The 24,090-nt window shown below is 45.6% G+C and overlaps 2 protein-coding genes across 4 annotated transcripts in view; one reads left to right on the top strand and one right to left on the bottom strand.

Moving 5' to 3' along the window:
* ADAM19 (ADAM metallopeptidase domain 19) overlaps nt 1-13,249 on the top strand; it is a 34,640-nt gene extending 21,391 nt beyond the window's left edge. For all 3 annotated transcript variants that reach the window (XM_082063853.1, XM_082063855.1, XM_082063854.1), the window contains 12 exons: nt 1,050-1,227; nt 1,919-2,008; nt 3,227-3,422; nt 3,678-3,786; nt 4,315-4,519; nt 5,056-5,136; nt 6,101-6,209; nt 6,311-6,446; nt 6,677-6,743; nt 7,286-7,501; nt 9,873-10,019; nt 10,762-13,249. In XM_082063853.1, the coding sequence (XP_081919979.1) occupies nt 1,050-1,227; nt 1,919-2,008; nt 3,227-3,422; nt 3,678-3,786; nt 4,315-4,519; nt 5,056-5,136; nt 6,101-6,209; nt 6,311-6,446; nt 6,677-6,743; nt 7,286-7,501; nt 9,873-10,019; nt 10,762-10,836 (1,609 nt within the window). In that variant the 3' untranslated portion in view covers nt 10,837-13,249. The remainder of the gene's footprint in view (nt 1-1,049; nt 1,228-1,918; nt 2,009-3,226; nt 3,423-3,677; nt 3,787-4,314; nt 4,520-5,055; nt 5,137-6,100; nt 6,210-6,310; nt 6,447-6,676; nt 6,744-7,285; nt 7,502-9,872; nt 10,020-10,761) is intronic.
* A 1,386-nt stretch (nt 13,250-14,635) lies between these two features.
* NIPAL4 (NIPA like domain containing 4) lies at nt 14,636-22,901 on the bottom strand. Its single transcript, XM_082063559.1, has 7 exons — nt 22,830-22,901; nt 20,934-21,182; nt 18,252-18,308; nt 17,144-17,234; nt 15,893-16,053; nt 15,207-15,790; nt 14,636-14,768 (listed from the first exon to the last, which is right to left on the bottom strand). The coding sequence occupies exons 1-7, from the start codon at nt 22,864-22,866 to the stop codon at nt 14,757-14,759; spliced, it is 1,191 nt and encodes a 396-aa protein (XP_081919685.1). The 5' UTR covers nt 22,867-22,901; the 3' UTR covers nt 14,636-14,756.
* Between the last annotated feature and the right edge of the window lie 1,189 nt (nt 22,902-24,090).

The raw sequence follows: 24,090 nt of genomic DNA on the forward strand, positions 1-24,090 counted from the left end.
TTCGTGCAAAAGTTAATGTATGTTATAATGTGGTAATGAGAAGAAAAAGGATTGCTTCAGGAAATAACTGATTTTTATTAAAAGGCACAGTGATAGGGCTGTATTTCTAGGTCAGAAGACACAAAACCAAATTGACTGTGTGTATTCTTAAGAACACTGCTTGGTTTCAGTGAGCCGCAGAAATCCTGTGCTTAAAAGGGAAGAAATAGATGGCTTTGAGAGAAAGCGGAAGCAAGAGTGACTCTGGAAACCCACAGGGATTCCAGAGCTCATTTTGCGTGAGGAGCCACAACAGCTTCCATATTTCAGTCATGTAAAAACGTCAGCCAAACCCCTTAACTTAAAGCTTCATTCCCTGTTTCCTCAAGCCTTCCTTGTTGGGTTTTAGCAGGTTTTAACAACATTTTCTCTATAGATGTCTTCTTTTTACATGCATGATTCCCTCCAAGTAAGGAAAAACATTTAGGTGAGAAGTGAAGACATAGTGGCATGCAAGTAAAACATGCAACGTGAACACAAACATGCATGGTCATATATAGAGTGCACAGGTTTTGGCATTTTAACAACAGATAATAATTCATGTAACAGAAAATATTCACATCTTTTGCAATGAGGCAGTAGTTAGGAAAAACAAAATATTATTTTTATCCATTGAATTCACAGTTTGAGTGCTCAATTCTCAGTCTTGTTCAAGCAGAGTTAGGAATAAGCCACAGCTTCAGTATTGAGCAGGTAAAGACTGCTGTATGTGTTGGCTGTCAAAGTCCAACCTAAGTCAACATATTTTGTTTCAATAAAGTTTATTTTTTAAGGCAGTTACCTTACTAGACAGTTTTGCAGTGCAATCTCACTTTACCTCCAAATGAAATCCAGATGGATCTGATTTTGAACAGGTGCACCAAATCACAATCTGCTTTTGCACATTTCATAGGCTTCAGGGAAGGACCTGTGCTCTTTGGCCCGGGTCAGGATTTGCACGTGCTCATTTTTGGTTCTCTAAACCATTGCCCAGATCTGTCATGATGTTCATCTACACTGTCCATATTCAGGCACCCATTCCCCAAGGTTTTCAACCAATGCAATAGAAAAGAGCTGGAGAAGTATCTGCAGTCTGGTGGAGGGATGTGTCTCTCCAATATGCCGGATACCAAGAACATGTATGGTGGGAAGAAATGTGGAAATGGCTACTTGGAAGAGGGGGAGGAGTGTGACTGTGGAGAGACGGAGGTAACAATTGCTCAGATCCAGCCCTTTGGGGTTTAGTGGGACACAGTGATTTTATAATGTACTTCACAAATTCAGTTATGTGATATGTAAACAGCTTTTGTTTGTGCAGGAGATATGCGTACCTTCCCTGTATGTAAATGTATATGCGATGTAAATCAAGGTTGTAAGGTATCATGTCTAACTAAATTTATAGTGCATAGTACAATGAATCCCAGATATCATGGATGGTGTAATCCATGGTTGAACCAAAGTGATGAAAACTTCCTTTAAAAAAGAAAAGAAAAGAAAAAGTGCTCTTAGATGTTGCAGTTCCATATATAAGTTCACTTCACCTACAGCTCCATTCTTGATAAAGATGGAGCTTCTCTTAGTACTGTATTTACACCTCCAAATTCATACTCTGGCTAATAAGACAAAAAGGAGCTGGAATAAGCAGCCCAGATTCATCAGGTGTAATGAGCACAACCTATAGTATTCAATCAGTCCGACAGACGATACGATTATGCAGCACTGTAATTCAGCACATGCTGGGTATCATGAACATATTGTGGGAGGAAAGCTGTTACCTAGTTTGCAGGTAATTCATTGTGCATGAGAGCAGATTAGTGTCAGCCTCACACTTTGATGCTCTGGCACATTCTTGTCCTGAACATCTGCCTTGTAAACTCTGCTGCATCTCGCTGTCTTCCAGGAATGCAATAACCCCTGCTGTGACGCCAGCACCTGCTCCCTGAAGCTGGGTGCTGAATGTGCCCATGGCAGCTGCTGTCATCAGTGCAAGGTGGGTTCACTGGGTTTTCCTGAGAGAGGAGAGAGAACAATGGTGGTGGAAGTGTGAGGCTGAAAGATGGAGAAGGGGGAGCAAACACAACCAAACACGGAGTTCAGCTCCTTACCTGCAAGAAGCTAGGGGTGCAATTGAACTAGTGGGGTCCTTTCTTCTAGCTGACTAATTAATCGACTCTTTTAGTAAATTAAGATGAGCTGCTGGAATGAAGTCAGTCACACTGCATCTCTGAAACACTTAGTGATGAGATGAATCAGAATTAATATTTCTCACCTTTGGCTCTGGAGGAAATCTGGACAGAGCTCTTAGAGCAAATGCTTCCTCCAGGGATTATGCTGGATGCTATCTTTGCTCCAAACCCTCTTTTTTTGGGATACTGTTGAATTCCTTTAGCCCTGGTGCTTGCTGAAGAAACACTAGCAAAGAGGATTGTTTACATGTGACTGCTATAATTTTAAATCTCAGCTTTCCTTATAGAGGCTGAGTAAAATGTGTTTCTGGTTCTGGAGCCAAAGACCTCAAGCTTTGACAACAAATTAACTAAAAAAAATGAACGTTTCTCCTAAGCTCATTTTTGTGTTTGTACGTTGGTTGTGTGCTCTTACTGACTTATCCTGAGCATGTGGAAAATAATTTTCCAGGAATCCCCCTGGACTCACTCCTTTCACAAGAGACTTGGAAAATCCTACTTGATGTAACCATGTGTGCCCTTCTGTTCCCCATGTCCACGGTGGACAGGATAAGAATGAACTGGGTAAACTTGTAAGCAAGGGAGACTTAAGTTAGACATTAGGAAAATGTCTCAAGCAGAAGTGTCAGACAAACACTGAAACAAACTTCCCAAATAGGGAGGGTTTAGAGAATAGATTACACAAATCTCTGTAAGAAATGGTTTAGATAAGTCAGATCCTACCTTAGGGTAGAGGGAGATGGATCTGTGTCCTCTTGAGGTCTGGCAGCTTTATTTTCCGTGCATGATCTCATTGCTACCTAGGGAAGGGAAGCAGTCATTAATTTGATTGTACACAACTCATCCGGTTAATAAAGTTACAGAGTCATTTGAATCACTGCTGACCTCAAAAAGCCTAAGGCAAGGTGGATGAAGAGATGTATGCAAGATTTTTTCTTATCTACAGGGAGATATTGTGCAGACGTGAAACCACAAAGGAGCCAAGCAACAATTAATTTTATTTTTCATTTGTATCTTTCTAGCTGATGTCTCCGGGAACTCCCTGCAGGGAAAGATCAGGACTCTGTGACCTCCCTGAATACTGCACTGGCAAGTCACCGTTTTGCCCCCCCAACTCTTACCAAATTGATGGGGCTTCCTGCGATGGAGGGAAGGCCTATTGCTACAGTGGCATGTGTCTCACCTATAAAGACCAGTGCTTGCAGCTGTGGGGGCCTGGTAAGGACACTACTGGCAGCTAAATATGTTGTCCTGCTATAATATTCACCCTGCGTAAGGCAGTTAGTGCCTTCCATGACCATTATCAGTGGCAAAGTCTGAGGAGCCTTTTCTCCTTCCTCACTTGCTTGGAGGAGACAGCAAAAATTTCCCATGCTCCAACCATCCCAGAAAAAGAACCACGGCATGGTTGACCTGGGGTGAGGTGGATGCCAGGCTCCGCAAGAATCGGCCACGTGAGTCTCTTCCACACAGGAGCCAGGCCAGCACCAGACGCCTGCTTCGAGAAGGTTAATGCTGCCGGAGACATCTACGGGAACTGTGGGAAGGACATCTATGGCAACTACAGGAAGTGTGAGATGAGGTAGAAAGCAGAGCGGCAGCCAAGATTTGCTCATTGGAGAGGTTTTTATATATTACAAGTTATGGGCCAGCAGATAAAACTGATCCATGCTCTGGTCTCACTCCCTCCCTCTGCCTCCTGGGAAACCAGCTGCATCCTTGTCAGACTTAGAGCCCTTACGGCTGAAGCTTTGAGTTTACCATTTTCCCTGCCTTTTGCATTTTAAAACATCTAGTTGATATTTTTTTCAAAGCAACAGAAGAGGGCATTTTAAAATCTGTAAATTAAATGTAGCTTTTTAAATGGAGATATAAACTTCTTAGTCTTATCTGTGATTTTATTGGAGCTGGCTTACTCACGGGGACAGTAAAATGGTACCATGAGTACCCATCAGAGACACTCTTGCTTGGGCTAGCTCTTGGGATCTGCTTGCTCTTTTGCCATTGAGCAATGACTCAACACTACTGCTTTAATTTACATGTAAAGCTGATGCCTGCAAAAGATTCAGCAAGCCAGAAATAATCACTTTAGCCTTTCCTTTGAAATTAGAGATGCTAAATGTGGGAAGATCCAGTGTCAGAGCTCTGCTTCCAAACCTCTGCAGTCCAATGCGGTGGCCATAGACACAACTATCCGAACACAGAGGACAGAGCTGAGGTGCCGAGGGACCCACGTGTACAGATCTGAGAGTGAAGAAAAGGAGATGCTGGATCCTGGCTTGGTGTTGACAGGAACAAAATGTGGGAGCCATCATGTAGGTACAGTCCTGCCTGTAATGGCTTGGGGGAGGTTCAGGGTATCTCTTTTCCATCTGGAAAGTGATTTGTGATTATCAAGCCATCAGTTTCTTATGTCTAATGCCTTTCTAGGGGATATTCATGTTTTTTAGAAAAATAATTTCTTAGAGACTTCTGAGGAGCAATGGAAGAATACTCACCAAAGGCCATACTGTAAGGCTTTCCAGATGAAGTCCAGGCCCAGTGCTAAATTGGGGATTTGCTAGTTGATTGAGGTGGTTTTGTTGAGAGGTGAGACACACAATAACAAATCGAGACACCTGAGAGCTCCTCCAGGGACTCTCCACAGGGGCACGGTCCAGCCATCAGCTTCCGAGCTCCCACTCCTCTCTGATGCATGTTAGCTGGGATTTGGTGTAGTGATTAAATGTTTGCCTGGGAAACAGGTTCACTTCACGTCCTGTTGTTCTGCCCAGGGTATTACTTGTGTTGCCAAGGCAGTAATATGGTACACCGAGTTCTAACACTGAGTTTTTGGATCCTGTCTCTGCAGGCTTGCTTTGAGGGACGCTGCCAGAACACATCCATCATCTTTGATTCCGACAGCTGTAGCAAGAAGTGCCATGGGCATGGAGTAGGTGTCTTCCTTTTTGTCTCCATTTCAGACTGAAGCAGGATGGGTTGCTGTTCATCTGTGGTTGGTTGTTCAGCTCAGTTCTGATACCACACTTAGGTTCACTTCGGACTTCTGCTCCTTGATTATTAATTTGCACATTCCTTTAATGTTTGATGCATTTTCTGGTCCTGTGAGTGTCCCTTTGGTGTAGAACTGAAGGAGGTCTACAGGAGGGATAGGAATTGCAATGAATTAAAAACAAGACGGGGTAATCTTATAGAAAAATCTTCTGGAACCAGTTTAGATTGGAAAAAAAATGTTTCTGGCACAAAACATCAGCATCTCTCCATCCTCATGGTCCAGTTAGGCAATGGGGAGGAGTGATGAATACAGCAGTGTGCAGCAGTGTGTGCAGCCCTGAGGCACCATGAGGGACCCAATGAGGAGAGGGACACACTCCGCTCTTTCATTCCCAGTCTGCTTCATTTCTTAAAACCCATGAAGCTGTAGGAAGTGATTGTCTGCTAGGTCACAGGATTAAATTAAATGCTACGATTAGCACAGAACATGCCTAATCAGAGGGATCAGCCCCTCTTCCAGGCACTGCCTAGATGATAAAAAAATAGCAACGGGCCAAGCAATAAACCTAAACAGTAAGAAGTCTTCAATGGACGGAAGGGAAGACTTTTTTCCTTTAGTTTTGATATAAGAAAAGGGCATTTCTAAATGCTGCTTTTCTACTGAATCCAGGTCAGTGGCCTTTCAGCTGAAGAACCCTTGTCTTTTGGAGAAGGGCAGAATTTCTGATGAAATAAAAGACTCTTTCACACCCTGAAAAGAAAACATTTCCAGGCACTTTATTCCATATTTATGCCAATAAGAGTTTCTTCTGTAGTGTTTTATCCAGCAATGGCTTAATTTTTTTTTAGTTTGCAGATTCTTTAGGACCTGGCACTAAAATCTCTGAGTCTTCCCGTTCCAGGTCTGCAATAACAACAAGAACTGCCACTGCAACCAGGGCTGGGCCCCCCCATTCTGCAACAAGCAGGGGAGGGGAGGAAGCTTGGACAGTGGTCCCCCCATGCCCGAAGGTGAGTAGAACCAACTCTCAACTATGGTGAGACTTCAGGACTTGAGTTAGATAGGGACCAGAGAGTTTTCCACTTAACTAATGCTACTTTCTTTCCCTCAGGCCCTTCTGCAGTTGTGATAACTCTCGCAATCCTGGCTCCTATTCTCTTTCTCATTGGAATCATGTTTTTGTTCTATTATCTGAAATGCTGGAATAAATTTGCCATCTGTTCTCTAAAGAAGACCCCGCAGTTGAGGTAAATTGTCAGTGCTGTGCCTTGTCTGCTTACATCCATACCTTTTCAGTGTCAGAACAGAAAAGAAATTGCAAAGGCTATGAGGAACATAACTAAGTCAGTTTGTTGGTATAGCCAGTATATGCTTCTCATTTTTCTTTCCTTCAGTTAAGATATAATGGAAAATACAGCAAAGAAAAAGGAGAAAACGTATGAAGGAAATAACACTCTGTTCTTTCTGTCATTGCCAGTGACACCTCTGGAAATGGGCACGCAAACCCTGCCTTCAAGCTGAAAACCCCTCAGGAGCAGAGGAAGGTAGGGGCCAGGTCACCTTCCACCTCCCCAGGGAGAGATGCAGCTGCCCTGAGATGTGGGATGTGGTTCCCTCTCACACTGCAATTAGGGAGTGGATTTGTCAAAGGATGGGAAGACCAGACAGATATCCCCATGGCTGAAAGTCAGTGGGAGCTGAATGTAGCATTTCTTTCTAGCCATTTCCTTAAAGGTAGGCGCTGGGATTTGACGAGGCTTGTGTGGCTGCTTGTGTCTCCTGATAGATCCTCATTTGCCACATCCCCTCTCAAAACTGTAGAAATCACAAGCATTGCAGTTATTTCCAAGTGTCACTGAGTTACATTTTTCTCTTGATTCCCGCTTCTGCCTCATGATCCCAAATTGTCCCAGTCTATCTAATCAATGCCTACTAAACATGTACAACACATACGGGTGTTGCAGGCAATCTTTTCTACTGTGTGGCTCAAACACCTCATGCGGATCCTCAAATGTGCAGCAGAGAGTAACAAGGTGGTTTGAAGTGGAAGTACCTAACTCCCAGGATTTGTGGATCTTCTGCACAGGTGATTGGCTTCCCTCAAATCCCATCGAAACCTCCTCCCCAGCAAGCTCCAGGGCTCCGAATGAACACACAGCAGCCGTCTGACTTCTCCACTGGCTATAGTTGTGGTGTGGGGCATCTTGCCGGGCCAGCATCCCCGACACCTGCAAAGGACATTCCCCGACGGACACCCCCGAGCAGACCAGCACCTCCTGCTCCCAAACCCCCCGTCTCTCAGGTACGGAGTTATGACATTGTCCTGCAGATGCAGTTTGATGGGAGGTTTGTTCAGAGTGAGGTTGGTGAAGCCTCTCTAACCCTGGTGGTGGTGTAGGAGTTACAGCCCTCACTGGTCTGTGCTCCATCTCGCCACAGGACAATTACTGGTGGTCTCTTTGCTTCGTAGTGTAGCTGAAAAGGGCTATGCTGGACACTAGCATACACAATTACTCTTCATTCAGGTCCCCCAATACCTCTGATCTGAACTTAGAGTCAGGTAGCTTGGATCACCAAGGTCATCTAAACAATTTTTTTGCTGCAAATCAGATGGATAATTTGCCAGAAATGAAAAGGCTGTAGATATTTTTCACTAAACATGCCTAGCAAAGCTCCTCTTCCCATTTTCACATATTTTTGTCTCCTGGAAACAAGCCCCTCTGAGATTACCAGTCATCAATAAGTCTGAGGTTCAGTGTTGAGTACAGGATCCCTTTCCTTGGGATGAGCCCCCAGGTAGATTGCATTTGGCCATTCCTGGACTAAAACCTTGGGAAGACAGATTTTGATGTGGAGCAGAAATGGGACTGTTAACATGTTGTAAAGGAAATGTTAGACTTAACCCAGACTGACTTCATCTTATGGGAATGTCCTAGCCATGAGGTTGTCTTGAGGGTTATAAGAAAATGCTATTAATGTAGTTCTCTTGCTGACAATTTTGTTCTAAGCTTAGTACAGACCCTGCATTCTTATGGAAAAGATGGCAAGTCACTTTGACTTAAACCCATTTTACCAAAATCCTCTCCTACTAGCTTTATTAGGTTAAGGCCAGCAAAGAAGCAAAGGGCTCAGTTACAGGGGATAGCAGAGGCTGGCTCCCAGACAGTCTCTCTCCGATGGATACAGAGGAAAACAAAACCACAAAGGTTTAGTGAATGGGATTTGTCTCTAGCCCCATTGTTCCTGTGAACAGCCGGCACTTCAGCAGGAAAGAAAACCAAAACAAAAGCAGGAAGATGACTGCGGTCAATAAGGAATAGGTAACCTTCCCCCAGCTGGTTGTTGACAAGTTCTCCACAATCTCCATTGTGTTACCCCCAGTGCATCCAGTCTCTTTACATCAGTCAGACCTACTAGATGGGACACTTTTCCTAGGATTTCCAAAAGAAACCTTGCCATTTCTGGCTTGGAGGAGAGCCACAAAATGTAGAAGTTACAGGGGAAGTAATTAATTTCACTGTTTGTTAGTGTCAGTGTCCTTCCTAGATATTTGCAGTATCTGCCAGATTTGCTCGCTTGCTATTCCTATGGGAGCTCTTTGGACCCAGTGGGATTTAGTCTGCCTTGTCCTTCCTGCAGTCACAGGGCGAGGTCCTTGGAGAGCAATATATCCCCAAGCATCATATTTATGCATAGTCTAAGGAGACTGCAGGGTTTTGGGTGCTGTCCAAGTTGTGAGTGCAGCTGTGTTTATTAAATCAACACCTGTAAGCCAGCGACTTTGCATAGAGACTAAGAAACAACAGGCAGTTAGTTCTTGTGTGGGTAACTTCTCCCCAGGGGGATGCTTTACACTGAAATTCATTAGACAAATGGAAAATATAATGCTCTGAGTATCCTGTTAGGGACAGCTGTGTGCACAAACTAATAACTGATGGGTGGTGGGTGCAGGGCTGCGTGTGTTTGTATGGGCACATGTATACAGGGTTTACAGGCATTATATGGGCAATCATATAGTGAGTGTATGTGTGTGAAACTTGCTTCCAACCTTAAATACATCAATAATGTGGCTAATTTAAAGGGTCTGAAACATAGTTTCCCTATTGCTTGCTAAATTCAAGGCTTAAAACTTCTGGATCGTCTAGTAGCCAGAACATGACGTGCTTGCAGCCCACAGCTCCATTTAGGAGGCAGAACAAGGCAACCGTGTCACCTGGTTTGGTTGTCCTCAGTTTGAAGCCCCCTGCCCAGCAGCCTAAGGCCACCTGGTCTTCATGAAGCTTGAAAGGTGAAAAAACTCGTACACGTTGAAAACCATAGTATGATAAGCCATAGCGGCAGCCACCTGCGCTCCCTCCTTTCTTCAGAGACAGGGAGGTCTTTGCAAGCATGGGTTTGCTTGTACCCCATCAGTCCTTTGTCTCAGGCAGGGATGCCACAGGCTGAGTTGTGATGGGGACTCCTGCCCAGCCTGTAAGGTTTCTCCTGTTTTTCATCATGCAGCCATTAGATTTTAATATCCCTGGGGCTAACTCCAAACCAGAGACATCAAATGTGCAGCTGCAAACCCAAGCTGCTGCCTCAGACTTACCAAAAATTGAAAAAATGATCTCTGGTTTCAGGCCAGGCATCTCTTCAGGCTGAGAACTGAAAACTGTTTCTTTCTTGAATAGGATATTTCTAGGCCTCGGCCACCCCAAAGAGCTTTGCCGGCTAATCCCGTCCCAGCCAGACCCAGAGCCGGGCTGGGGAACAGCCCTGTCATCTCGCTGCCTCCTGCGCACCCCAGAACCCCAGGACGACTCCAGCCTGCAGCAGAGGTAAGCAATGAGTGCGGTGATGGGAAAGCAGCATCCCCTCATTACCGGGGGATAAAACTTCTGTGAAAGGAGTAACCTTGCTGTCATATGGCAAAACTCCTTAATGCACAGCCCCAATGGGTGGAAACATTAAGGTTATTATGTTGGTTGCCTCTAGTTTTACCTGTTCTTCATTAAACATCTACTGGGTTAAGCAAAACAGTTAATTCAGTCCTCAGCATCCCTGAGCGCTTTCTCAGATAAAACATTTGTGTGACTGGGGCTGAGCAATGAGGGGGTGTGTGACCCAGAATGCTTAGTGAAGAGCAGCAAAACAGGGAGATGCTTACAGGAGTTGAGGACCCCAATAAGGAGGAGAAACCCTCTCCAACCTCTCTAGCCATGGCTGAGATGCTTTCTCTGCAGGGAGTGTTTCCCAAAGGTGTCATTAATAAGGACAGTCGCTGAGCTCAGCTCCCTGCAAGCTGGACCCCTTCACACAAAACACCTCCACTCCACACACCACAGGTGCTGCCTCCAGCCAACAACATACTTGAGGCCACCTGTAAAGGGTGGAAAAAACTGCATGAACTTCATTGTGCTACAGACATGAGAGTTTCCTGTACTTTGGTGTGAATGCATGTGAAGGGAGACAGGCTTCCTGGCCCACTGTAACACCAGCTCTGGGACGGGCAGTGGGAAGCATTTGCTCTTTCATCAGTGCTCACCCTTCTCTCTTTTCGCCATTTTCCATCTCACCCAGAATGCTGGTGTCGGGACAACTGGAGCAGCAAATATCTTGAAAGTGGGACAGCTGGGCTCCCGTGGACACTCATGAAGCAGTCTGTTCCCAGCTGGTTCTGACCCTTCCGTGGAACTGGGTGGACTTCATCACCCAAAAAACCAGCCACAGACAGTGTCTCAGTTCCTTTCCTCTACCCTCACCTGTTTCTTATGTGACTCAACAAGCTGCCATCAGGTTTGGCAGCAGTGTCCCCAGGAACTGCACCGGTACATGCCAAGCTGAACTCAATCCTCTCTGCTGATAGCCTTTTCCATATAGGGATGACTTGTTTATACGGTATTTAAATATTGTTGTGCAATATCCAATGCAAGGATGGGGTGATGAGGGTTTCATGTGTTTTTAATCAGTTATTTAACTGTTACCAGGAAGGACAAACTGTGAGTGCAGGTGCTGGCCCTGATGGGCTTTCATGTAAGACCCAGCCCTGTTGGCTTCCTCAGCCCATCCACGCAGCTGCAGGAGCATACATTGGTGCTATACAGAAACCAGTGCCTCTTGGGAGAGCAGAAGGCAGCCTTTGATATTCTTCAGCTTATTCTAAGTTTACAGTCGGTGGCAATTGGGGCCATGACAGGGAGCAAACCATGGAAATATTCCTGGTTAAAATAATTTGTGGGTCACCATAGATTTTTATTAGCTTTAATAGAGGGGATTAATTATTTTTCCCATGTAACCATCTTCAGCAAGATCAGTCCAACCTGTCTGTCCTCCAGCACTCACTTGCCTTGCCTCAGTGCTGTAAGACCCAACAGCATCCCCAGCGTGGTCCATGTCATTGGGACACAGTCAAGGTACGACAGGAAAATTCTCTGGCCGAGAGGCAGAGTGATGGCCAGAAGGAAGCTCAGCCAAAGTCAGTGCTGAAACCTCCTCTCCAGCATATGGTACTGTGCATAATCAGTAGATACTTTTGCAGTTATCTCTTCAGGCTTCGGTCTGTGCTGAGCAGTAATCCAGCATGGGCTGTCTGCTCCCCATACCAGTGAGAAACCTACCTGAAAATTGCCCAAGTGGTAAAGCATCGGAAATATTCATGTGATACATGGTGCTTTTGTAGGGCAGCTCATTCACTCAAGAGTTTTTCCTCCATGACATGGATGGAAAGAGCTGTCTGTGTGCACTTTAAGCAGCTGATGGTTCTGACCCCGAGGACCTTCCCTTATGAATTTTTTCTTTCTCATAATGGTTTGGGCTTTTGTACATTTTTTTCTCAGGATTTTAGATGACAAGCTTCTGTTACGCCATTTTTCGTTGTTGTTGTTCTTTTTCCCTTGAATTGAAATGATTTCCTAAGAGAACACAGGGAATTCTGGAGCTATGGTTACAACAATTCTGTTGTGTCTGATTTATTATGGACAAATCCTAAGGGTGATTGCTGCTGCACGTGTGAGAAACTATATTATTGGCATAAAGAAAAAGTCTTGTCTGATCGTCCTCTTTCCCTAAGCTCTGCCGATTGAAAAACAACAACAACAAAAAATAGATAAACCCTAAGTGCTCATTAAATTTGCAGCGATATATAGTAGTGTATACGTAGGATGACATAAGCCACTCCAGTTTTTGCAACTTTACTACCTCTTTCTCCACAAGGAAACAGTACACAGGGTGTGTCTTGAATTTCTGGTTGATTATTCCTTATCTTGATCATTTAGGGCCTTTTCTTACCTTCTATGTGCCTGGAAATCAAACCAACCCTAAAAAACTTCTCTCTGAAATAAGAGATGCGAAGTGAAAGACATCAGCTTTCTAATCTTTCTATGTCTTTTTCTATAGTTGAATTATATTACATATAAATAATGTATATTCAAACAACCCCCAGATCTGTTGTTTCTTGGGGTAATGGTGTATTTTACTGCTCACAGGTGGAGCAGTGAGCTGGGCACATACTGTACATACAGGTAGTGCAGGTTCAACCACAAGAAGCTGATCTTGTATCTGAGCCCTCGCTGAAGACAGCGGCAAATTCTGCTACAGCCCCTGATCTTTATCAAACTGCCACCAAAAATCGCTAGGGATATTTTCACTGCATTTCATGTGAACATGGCATCGAGCTTTTAAAAAGCTTCCCCAGACACCAAAAGCTCAGAGAACAACGGGGACTGCCTGGGCTCTAATGACAAACTCAATTGCTGGAATATCATAAGGTAGTTATAAGTCCTTTACATTTTTTTATATGCGTGCAAATTGAGTGAATAAGAATAGGGGAACTGCAGGAGGAGTAAAAGATGGTAAAAACTTCTTGTTTTTTTGAAGATAATGTTACTTGGGAGAACACATACCAAAATACATCTCACTTTCTCCTGTGTCCACGTACTAATGGTTTACAATAATGCTCTCTGTGCACCTATGCAAATACTTGAATAATGCAATTCATTGTGCCTTTTGCTTAGTTTTAATAAATTTATCAGTTGTCATTGACAATTATTCTGTCACTGTGTGCTATTTTGTTACCTTGATTAAAATCTTCATTTTATATAATATGTGTGTTTGTCCAGAGCTGGCAGGATAGCTGGAGAAATGACTTTTATGAAATGCAGTTCTAGGCAGTGAGGAAAGATGAGTCCTGTTTACATCCTTTTCTAAAAGAAAATGCATAAAACATTACACCAATTCTGATGCCAAAAATGAAACTAGAGCAAATTACTTGGATTATTTTCTGCTACCAAAGGAGGGCGCTGCTGTTTTACTCTCTGCCCCAAATGCTCTTTCTGCTGCACTCAGCCAACCCTCAGCCTATTTGACCTTTAGTGCTACACCTGTAAGGGTAGAGAAATCATTAGATCCACCTGCAAGGTTTGTTTTTGGGTTATGTTTAGAAAAATCTTTTATTTCCCTTTCCACATTCCCAAAAAAAGCCCCAAATACAACCCTGAAATGTTATTAAAATAAGAGATTGCATATTCCTCTCCCGCCCAACCCCAAATTGCTTATGCTTAGACCCAGGTATAACTGGCTCAGCATCTCGGACAGCATCAGCGTGTGCCTTGGTCCAGGGCTAACCCAGCCAGAGCTGCCTCCAGTCCAAGCCAGCCTGGCAAAGCCAGCTCAGGCTTTGCTGCACCCTGTTTGGGATTTGCTGTGAGCAAACAGGCTCTACTTTCCCTGAGCTGTAAGACCCAGGCCAAAATGTCACATCTCCCATCCATTCTTTCTCACCACTGATACAAATCCAAGGGGGTTTTGAAGGTGAGACACAAGCAAAGAGTCCAGGTAGCACCCATACTATATTGAGAGGTGGAGGGGAGTGAGCAGGACTGCTCTGGGATAAACTGCATCCCTACAGCTCTGCAGAGCATCACATGCAGGTCACACCTCCCTCTAAGTGACAATAAAAAAGCTTTGGGGCTTAAATGACGGCAGGAGAGGTCATGGGGGAGTTGGGAAGCCCTCCAAGGTCTAGACGTTTGCTAAAAAAGCCCCACGAACCAACCTTTAAACTTACAGCCACTCACTCTTTCAGGCTGAAAAGATTTTCACAGACCACAAAAAGTGTTGAAGACAGTGGTGGTGTTTCTCCTGACATGGGGTTTAGGCTGTCAGAGCTCCCCAGCCTGAGCCAGGGCTGCTGCTTGCTCAGGGGACGCCTTGATCAGACCCAGTGGCTTCACCGACCACATCACCAGGGCCTGGGCACCACAGCTGCTAAGGAAAAAACACCCCAAACAAACAAAACAAAAAACCAAAACAACAATAACAACAAAGCAAAAACCAAAATCTGAAAAATATTTCTCTGCCACGATCTTACAAAAACACTTCATGCTTGGGTTCTGCCACTGAGCCTCAGTGAGCACCTGTTCCAGAATTTGCCACGTTTTGCCCATATTCACCAATATTCTTGTCCCATATTTGCAGAACAAGTAATTAAACATGGATGAGCGGAGTCTGAATAGCAGGTGTGCCCCATTCAGTCCTTGTCTCTCACCTCCATTTGGTACTTGTGTGTATTTTAGAGTTCACGCAAGTGTCTGGAAAGGAAAAAAGACAAAAACCACTGATCAATGACTCAATCAAGGCCTGGAAATAAACATGTTAATGGTCACCTCAAAGAAGGAATGCAAGAGTAAACATTAGCCCTGCCAAGAATAAGAGGAGGGAAGAGGCCTCAGAGAAAAGCTCTGTCACAGGTCTATCATATTTTGAGAAGGTTTTCATTTTCAGTGGCTGCGTGTATTAAAGCCCAGTGAGGATTAAACATACCCCTTGCTGCCACCCCATGACAAAGATCCAATCCAAAAGAACAGGGAAAGATTTGGCTTGACTCTACCAAGCTCTGGATAAAATACTGTTGATTTTCTGCTTTTCCTTTTAAAAATTGCTTACTAGCATCTGGAATATTGACACCAACCCATTCCTCCACCCTCCAAACCCTCAAATAGAATGCATTAGGTGTAGATTGTGAATACTTTGGGTTTATCCTCTGGGGTGATGCTGGAGTTGTCCACCTCTATCAGGATGTTCTTGTCGTCTCGGGTGACCGGTCCTTGCTGTTCATTCTGGAGGACTTGTGGTAGATTTCCTAAACTGACGTCCATGTCTTTGAAGGCATGGAGTAAAAACACCCCCAAAATGATGGTGAGGAAGCCACAAACTGTCCCAATTATGTCCACTACAGTCATGGTGACCCACTCCTTAAAGAGAATGATGGAAGTTGTGATGACGATGGTGGTGAACAGCACGTAGTAGATGGGAAACACCAAAGAGGTGTTGAAAATGTCTAGAGATTTATTGAGGTAGTTAATTTGTGTAGTGATGGATGCCACCAGCGTGATGACCAGGATCCATGTCAATGGGTGCTGCAGCACAGGCCGTCCAGCAAAGAAGCCCTTGATGGCAATACCCAGGCCCTTGACTGAGGACACAGAGAAGGCACCAATAATGGAGCAGATGGTGAGGTAGATAAGGATGTTTCTCTGGCCATAGTGGGGGGCGAGGTAGAAGATCGAGAGGAAGCAAAGAGCCAAGAGGATCGCAGCATAAGCGAGGAAACCTGAAAGAGAGAGAGAGAAATAACTTAAAACTGAGCAGCAGGCACAGGGAACAGAACAGTACACACCGCCCAGCCCCAGGAGGGAAAACACGACCTGTGTACCTGGCTCTTTCAGCTTAGACAACATCTCATCCAGGGTAGTGACCTTCTCGTCCTCTGGGGCATGTATCACCATCACCGTGCTGCCCACCAGGCTCAGCATGCAGCCCAGCTTTCCCAGCAGGTTGAGCCGTTCTCCAAGCAAATATGAAGACAGGATGGCACTGCATGGGACAGAAAAAACACCGTCAGTTGGTGCTTTGAAGTCCTTTGAAGAAGGAACAGCAGCTAAAATGAGGTAAAGAATGCCTTCATGTGATAGAAGGACACAAATTCGGAGTAGATTTGTTGGAATCTAATGTGTTAATGCGTAATCACATTGCATCTACTGACAGCTGAACCTGCAAAGATGCAGGTGTGATCTGTAGATCACAGCTCATGTATTAGCAAAGTTAAAAAGTGCTGAATGTGTTAGCACAACCTCAGAAATATTATCAGGGTCTCCAGATTCATTCATGACCCAGTGGACATTATAAAGCCTCTAGTGCCCAAGGAAACTACTTCAAGGACCAGCATAACAGAGAGAAAAATCTCAGCCTAACAGCAAAAGAGTTACATTAATTTTAAATCATCAGAACTATCAAGCCCCAGAGAAACTCTGAAAGCACCAGGGCTGTAGATATATCTGCAAGAATATCTAGTTTTCCATAAAAATTTTGAGCAAGACACCAGAGCAGTCCCAACACTCAGTTTACGTATGCATTTCACACTAACACTCCTATAAAATTTTCAGTACCTGGAGCCACATATGAATGAATTCCATTGAATTTCCTTGTTAAATATATATAAAAAAATAAAGCAGAATTTCAGCCCTTTTGGCAAGAAACAAAAATATAAACGCACAACATTAGAGCACCCTAAAAGCCTAGCAAAAAAAGGCAAACAAAAGACAGTTTACAAACAAGCCTGATATTTTTGACCTTTTTGATTTTTAGGCTGTTCGCTACAAAACCCAACCAAAACAATACCACCCAACCTTGAATAAGGATGGAAGCAACACTGATATTTTCAATAATTTAACCTGAAGTGTATGCAGGTGCTATCCACATCCAGCATTTCCAGAAGGGCATGCTGCAGTTTCCAAATGATCCCCTCAAAGGACAACAACTGTTAACATGTTTTTTAGAAAACACTGAGATATTTTCTTCCTTCCAGCAGAATAAATCATATCAGCACCCCTACAAGTCTTTCTATCTTACAAGACAAACAGACAAATAAAAAAAGGCAAATAGTAAATTATAGACCATAAATCACCTTATGAGCACGCTCAGAGCCCCCAGAGGCGTGACAATAGTTGCAGGAGCAAAGGCATAGGCGGCAAAGTTGGCAGCTTCTCCTCCACCCACTAAACAAACACAAGAAAAACAAATACGAGTGAGTTACAGCTTACTTTTTCTGTTTTCTCTTGTGGGTTTGCAAAGTAGTAAGATGTCAGACAGTGGGTTTTATTATGGGGTTTTCATGCTGCTTCTGGACAGAGCCAGATAGCAGGTGAAAATCTCTCTTGTACAAATTAACGTAAGCAGAGAGGCACCCCTGGAGCCTGCACCCCCAGGGAGAACGGCTGGGGGTGCCAGGGGTCAGCTGTGCCACAGCTGGTCCATATCAACTCATTAAGCCCCCATAGCCCAGCCAAGCAGCTGCAGCACGTCTGGGTCATTAGTGAGGGGGTGGGCAGTTGTGGGAGCTGCTGGGAGGCTGCTCCTCACCTATAAAAGTGTCTCCTTGGGGGTATAGTATCACCTTTCTGAGCTTTCCCTGTCCCCTGAGCAGCAAGTATTGTGTGCTTGCTTATGGGTTGTGTGATAGTGGTTGTGCAGCAGGAGCTGCAAGGGCAGAGCAAGGAGGGGGCACCTTGAGCTGCTGCAGCAGTAAGAGCCAGAAAAGACTGCTCTGAAAAACCCTCTGCTGCTCTTTGCCTGGCTGTGACTCCAATTGGAGAAGATGAAAAGGAGGACTTAAGGCTTGCTCGAAGGTAAAGCAAGTTTTGCTCAGGAAGGGATCTGCTACCAACATCTCCTTGCTATCTTCCTTGTGTTGCAGCAGTAAGCTTTCCTGGAGCTTCCAGGCACGCATGGAAGGCTGTTTGCCCTGTGCCTAGTACCCAGAACAGCCAGCTGCCTTATTAAAACCTGGCTTTTTGTGCACTTCATTGGGTAAAACTGAACTAGCAAGTCCTACCAGCTCTGCAGGAGGATGGTGAAGCAGATTCTGTGTGGCTCGCTGCCTCCACTCTCCTTGAGGTACTTCTGCTCACCATAAAAAAGGATTTAAGCCACCACATGCTGGGCTTGTTCCACACCTGATTCACAAGGACAGACCCTGGATAAACTGCAAACCCAGGGAAACAGCTTCTACTTACTGGTTAACAAGCCAGCCCACCAGAGCCAGTCCTTTAAATAGCCGTGGCCTCCATCTCCTGGGGAAGCAAAGGACAGAGGAATGCAGGAGTTAACAACCATGCTCTTCAAAGTAAGAGATGAGAAATGTCCCTTTGGAGAGGGATAAACTGAAAGGGGAAGAATGTGACAAAGAAAACATCTTGGAAGGATAGACTATGCAGACATGCTATCCTATGTGGAAATTGAGTCAAGACATTAGCAGAAGCTGGAACTCAGGGCTGGACAATACAAATACAATAAAAGCAGTTGTTTAATCCTGGGTAGCAATGGGAATGGCACCCACACAGGTTATTGTCCTGGGGTGCAGCTTGCCCTGCTGCATGGACCTTGGGGCTGCCCCTCAGCCCTGGGAGCTGTGGTCATCCCTGCTGGTTCATCAGGGTGCATCAGCCCCCAAACCCAGCAATAAGCACCCCAGCTTGAGCTCTCATGGACCCATCATGTTTTGTCTTGCATGTTCCACTTGCCTGTTCACTGTGGAGCACTCCTGGAGCAGAGGGATGATGCTCTGTGCTGGGTGCCCCCCACCCACAGCTGCTCCCTGGAACGCTGCCACCTGCATCCTGCCCATGGGGATCCTGCACTCCACCTCGCATTGCATCGGCTTGTTGGGAAGTCTCGCATGTGGGTACTAAGGTAAGGCAATGAGTTTTTCCAAACCCAGCTCAAGTGGGGGTTATAGCTATGAAGGGGGCTAAAACCAGTCGGTTGCTATCCAGTCGTGGTGAAGGCTCCCTGCATCGTGTCCCTGCTATCTGCTGGTTTTGTATGTTGCTTTCTGTCATGTAATAGTTGTCTCATAAGGTCTCAGCCTAAACTGCCAGAAATCCTGATGTTACTTTAATGTGGAGTGTTTTGTGACTGAGCGTTTCTGATGAAAAAATTGTGGCATTGGAACAGCGCAATGAAAGAAATGTGCATATAAATGAGGAAGAATGGACATACTGTGTTGGGAACTAATCCAGCTCTTGGTTTAACACACAAGCTGTTAGATGTAAGGAGCTTGAGTTTGCTGACATTGTGCACCCTGATTTTACTGGGTCAGAGAGAGCCTGTGTTTTTGGTAAGTGTGACATGACCAGAGCTGTCAGTGGCAGCAGCGTTTGGCCTGCCTTGGAGAAGAGCGACATGCTCAGATAGCTGGGGTGAAGTGTGTGGACTGAGAGATTGAAGAGTGAGACAGGGAAAGGGGGAATGAGGAGGTGGACTGGAATTTGCTTGAATTCAACATCTTCTGTTTCTTAAAGTATACAAATGCTCAAGTTCAAATGCTATGCTTCGGTATTCCTTAGAAACTGCTAGGTGGGGGTGTTGTTTGTTGGTTGTTTTGTTGGTTTTGCTTTGTTTTTTTTCTTTCGAGAACTGTCAGCTGCAGTTTTCTGTGATTGATCACTAATTCCTGGTTAAACACTCTGAAAAATAGGGAGGGGTTTGCTTTTGCTTTGCTTGCTTGGCTCCATTGTAAGAGGAGCTCGTGGAGGGAAGGAGGAGAGACCTCTTCTACAATTGAAACAATATTGATATTTCATTGTGAAAATATAAGGCCGAAAAGCAAACCCTTGTGAATTCAGCAGCTGCATGCAGCCAACCTAATGGCAGGAGATGGAGTCAGACTCAAGGCTGGTCTGTGGCCCAGGTGCTGTTGGCAGCTTTGCTCGTTGACTCTGGACAGTCACTTTGTTCCATTCCTCTGTGTCCCCCTATGGGGACATTAAAATGGGGACAGTGACACTGACTTTCTCTGTAAAATGATTTAAGAATTGTTCCTAGGCCAGAACTGGGAAGCAGTAGTATTTAAATTATAATTATTTTGTTCTGTAGTTATGCAAGTAGGTCAGCTGCCAGATAGGAGTTGTGCTGCTGCTAGAGCACATGACTGTGATGCTGATGGGATGCATCCAATTCCACAGTGCAATCCCACTGTAGGCAGTGCTCCTCCACCACTTCCCATGCAAATATGTGTGCACATAAACACGCACCTCACCCTAAGAGCTAGAGGAAAGTTATCTACACATTGTTGAGCAACACACCTTAGTAGTATCCTTTCTGAAAACCACAAGCAGAGTTCACACGTACAGCTGGCGTACAGTCTCGCATTGACAAATGGCTCTTGCTAGTGCAATTAAAGCGCATGGGGCCACATTCTTGTCTCAGTGACTTGGTGGCAAAAATGCCTAGTGCACCAATAAGGGCAAAAGTGGGGTCATGGGGCTGTGCTGTTCTGCTCCAGTCTGCGGCATGGGGATGATTTGCACCTTTGTGCAAAGGGGCACGTTTCAGAGAGCTTTCAACACTCCGCTTCCTCCCGGCCTCGCGCTTTCCCACATAAAAGCTGTGATGGGCATGTATTGTTCTCCTGGTGGGTGCACATCTGATCACGCTGCACATGTGAGTTGCTATTTATGGTGCAGAGCAGGGGAATGCTGTTTTTAGCTGGGCCTTCCAATGTAGGGCTCTGTAAATTAGCACTGTTTTCTGAGTCTCACACACAAACATACATGCAGAAAAGGTTTATCTTACATTGCTGATGGAAGGCTGACTTGTACTCAGAGGTATTCCCTTGCCATACAAGTGCATGGCTGATGCATGTGTTTCTGGGAACAGGGGGACCTCCTCCCTCCTGCCCCCCACAAAAGCTTTACCTGCCCTGGTGCCTCCCTTCTCCACCAGCCGTAGCAGCCCCTTCTTCTTGAGGATGACGCTGCTTCCAATGAGGAAGCTGGAGAAGACAGCCAAGCCCAGGCCAATGTAGAATCCATAACTGCTTTCCAGACAAGTTACCCAGAAGTTATCTGAAGTCCTATTGTCCTGGACAGCATCATCTGGCTCAGCATTGCCGATCACTTGGCACACAACCCGATGGGAAAGGCAGGAAAGGGTGACAAGAGACCCTGTGAGACCACCATGGAGATAAAACAGCAAATTACTGACATGGCTATCAACTCTGCTTTTTGGACTGATCCAGATGTCCCTCTGAACAGCCACCTGTGTTGTCACCCTAACAGCACATACCCACCAGCTCTCAAAAATTCAGGATGTGTCTTTACTCAGATATGGAAATGGCAAGGTGTTGAGTGATGGATTTATGGTGTGCAGTTCAAGCAGCTCACTGACTCTGTGTCTGCTGGTCCACACTCTGAACTGGATGGCCACAAAGACCACTATAGTGAAGTAATTTGAATTTCCAAACATCCACGTCAGAGTGTCTCTACCAAACTCCAGTGTTACGAGTTTGAACTATGCCTTATCAATACTCAGCCTCAGTGATTTAAAGGCTTTGGTGTTTTCCAGCCACCTGATCCTTGCATCTGCCAGTTTGTCTGCAGCTTATTGCTTTGGGTCTAACGTGGAGTGATGCCAGTACTTTGTAACAGTGCTTCTGTCCCGGCTCTGTGTACTGAGCAGTGTCATGGGATTGCTCATATGACAACAACAGGCTCATCCTTGACCAAAGTTTCATCTCTGTGTTGCCTCTACTGCCTAATGGTTTTATTCTACCTATTTGCAGAGAGCCCAAGTGCTTGTAAATCACATCAAGTCCTGCCAGTGTAGAAGGACTAAAAACAGGCATGGTTTTCCACTGTTAATATCAAAAGCACTAAGTCCTTGTGCCTCTAGCCAAGGTGTGTTACTGTGTGTGGGTGGCAAAATTGCTGCGTTTCTTCCTACCCTCACACTCCTACCACACCCAGCACTTCTTTCTATCATAGTTTTCACTCCGAGTGTAGTAAAGACAGCGTGACTGTGACCATGGGGAACAGAGCACCCAACTGGAGTGTCACAAAAGTCCCTTTGTAGTAAAAGATTTTAATTTTTTTGCCTGAACTCATGTAGAAAGTATGGAGCAAGTATTTGTCTCTACAGGCAGGGGTATGCAATGGTTAAACTGACCCCCTGGGCATGGGTCTCACCTTTTTTTTAAACCAAAAAACTGGCTTAGATCTTTTGCAGCTGCACCCCTGCCCCTGGCATATGTAGCTGTGGATTTGCATCTGAACATTTTCTAATGGAAAAAAATCCAGTGACTTTCTAAGATGAGTTTCCAAAGGTTCCCTAGTAGGTTTATTTTCTTGTGTAAAAACACCCTTGATTGTGGAACTATATCCTGGGGAACAGAGGGACATCTTGCCTCTTCAGCTAGGTAAAAGTCTCTGCAATGTGCTGCTGGGCACAGTTGTAAAGCAGCGGGATGGGGTGATCACAGACTGGTTTAGGTAATCTTTAAAGGAAGGAAAAAAACCAAACCAGCTAGCTTTTCTGTAAGAGCTGTAAGGCTGGCAGAGCGCGGAGCTTGCTGCCGGCAGAGCAGGCTATGTGCCTTGCGGATAGAGTGAGTTTTCCCACTTGTATCGAAAAACAAACAAAAAACCCCAACAATAACAAACCTGAAACCCAGAAAAGCAGAGCAGTGTCAGGGAGCAGCCCCAAAGCTGGGTGGGGGTAGAAGGCCGGGGGTGCAGCGGCCCCAGCCCCCTCCCCGAGACCCTCCCGCCGCGCTGGTCCCGCTCCCCCGCGCTGCCGGCCCCGGCTGCACCCACCGTTGCTGCAGCTGCTGTTCGCATCCAGCGGCTCCATCTCCTTCGTCCTCCGGCCGGCTCAGGGCATCCCGGAGCCGAGGGCTGAACCGGCGGGACTGGGCAGGGCTGGGCCGGGCTGCCAGCTCACCTGCCCGGCCGGCTCCTCCTCCGGGACGGGGCTGGGCTCGGTGCAGCGGCAGCAGATACCTGTGCAAGCCCCGGCAGCCCCGTTGCTGCCCTGGCCCCTGGGGCTCGGGACTGGAGTGGGAGAGGAGGGTATGGTGGCAGCAGCAGGTGGGTTCAACAGCCCTTGCACACATCCTTAGCCCAGACAGAGATCTCTGCTCTCGAGTGGGTTTTCTTGTTGGGAGCAGGAGGGAAGGGGGAAGGTGTTGAAGCAGGAGGCTGCACTCCGGGTGAGGTGGCGTGTGAGCCTGGCTGCAGTGGCCGAGCTGCGGGCGTACGCTGAGCAGGTTGTGCATGCTGCAAAGCTGTGGACTTTGTGCATGTGCATAGTGGAACAGACGATAAAAGTACGCAAGAGAAATTAAATCCCCAGCGGTGTTTGTGGTCCTGAAAAGATTTCACCTTATTAAAAGCTGTAACTGTAGTTCATAAAGCAACAAAGCATTTCAGAAAGTGTCTTATTCTTCAAGTGCTGGTGTTTATTATTCTCCGCTTAGTACTACAGCTGTGTGCAGTAGGTTGTAGGACCGAAGGACAAGGTCGAGGGGTCAAGAAACACACAAGTGTCAAGGGAAGATGGATATATCCTAAATGGAATTGTGGGGTTCCATGCATCATGTACTTGCTTGGCAAAGGCATGTTCCCTGCTGAAGGTTGTGCAAAATTTCCCTAATGATCCTTCCTGACTTTTGAATTATAGTGGGAAAGGATTGGCTCCCAACAAAGGTGCATTTGAAAAAGAAATATTAACAAAAGATGAGCATGTAATGACCAGGGCACTCTTGTGCTGTAAATTGTTGTGTAGCACAAGATCAGAAGAAGTACAGGACACATTTTTGCCATCAACAGCTGTGATTTAAGACTTAGCTGCCTCCATACTGAATTCCAGTGCTGAGAAAGTCAGATCCAGCCCATGGCCTCCTCCATCACTTAACCTTATTTTACACCCTTCTATTCTGTGACTGTTTAGTTGGGAGGCCTCATCATGGCCACGTGTTTCAGCCCTTTCTATGGATTGTGAGCTATGACTCCCCTGTCAACTCCCAGTGCAGCTGCAGCCAAAGCCTCTCTTGCTAATAGTAGTGTGTGAATGCTT

The sequence above is a fragment of the Streptopelia decaocto genome (genome assembly GCF_964273445.1).
Source record: "Streptopelia decaocto genome assembly, chromosome: 12".
NCBI lineage: Eukaryota > Metazoa > Chordata > Aves > Columbiformes > Columbidae > Streptopelia > Streptopelia decaocto.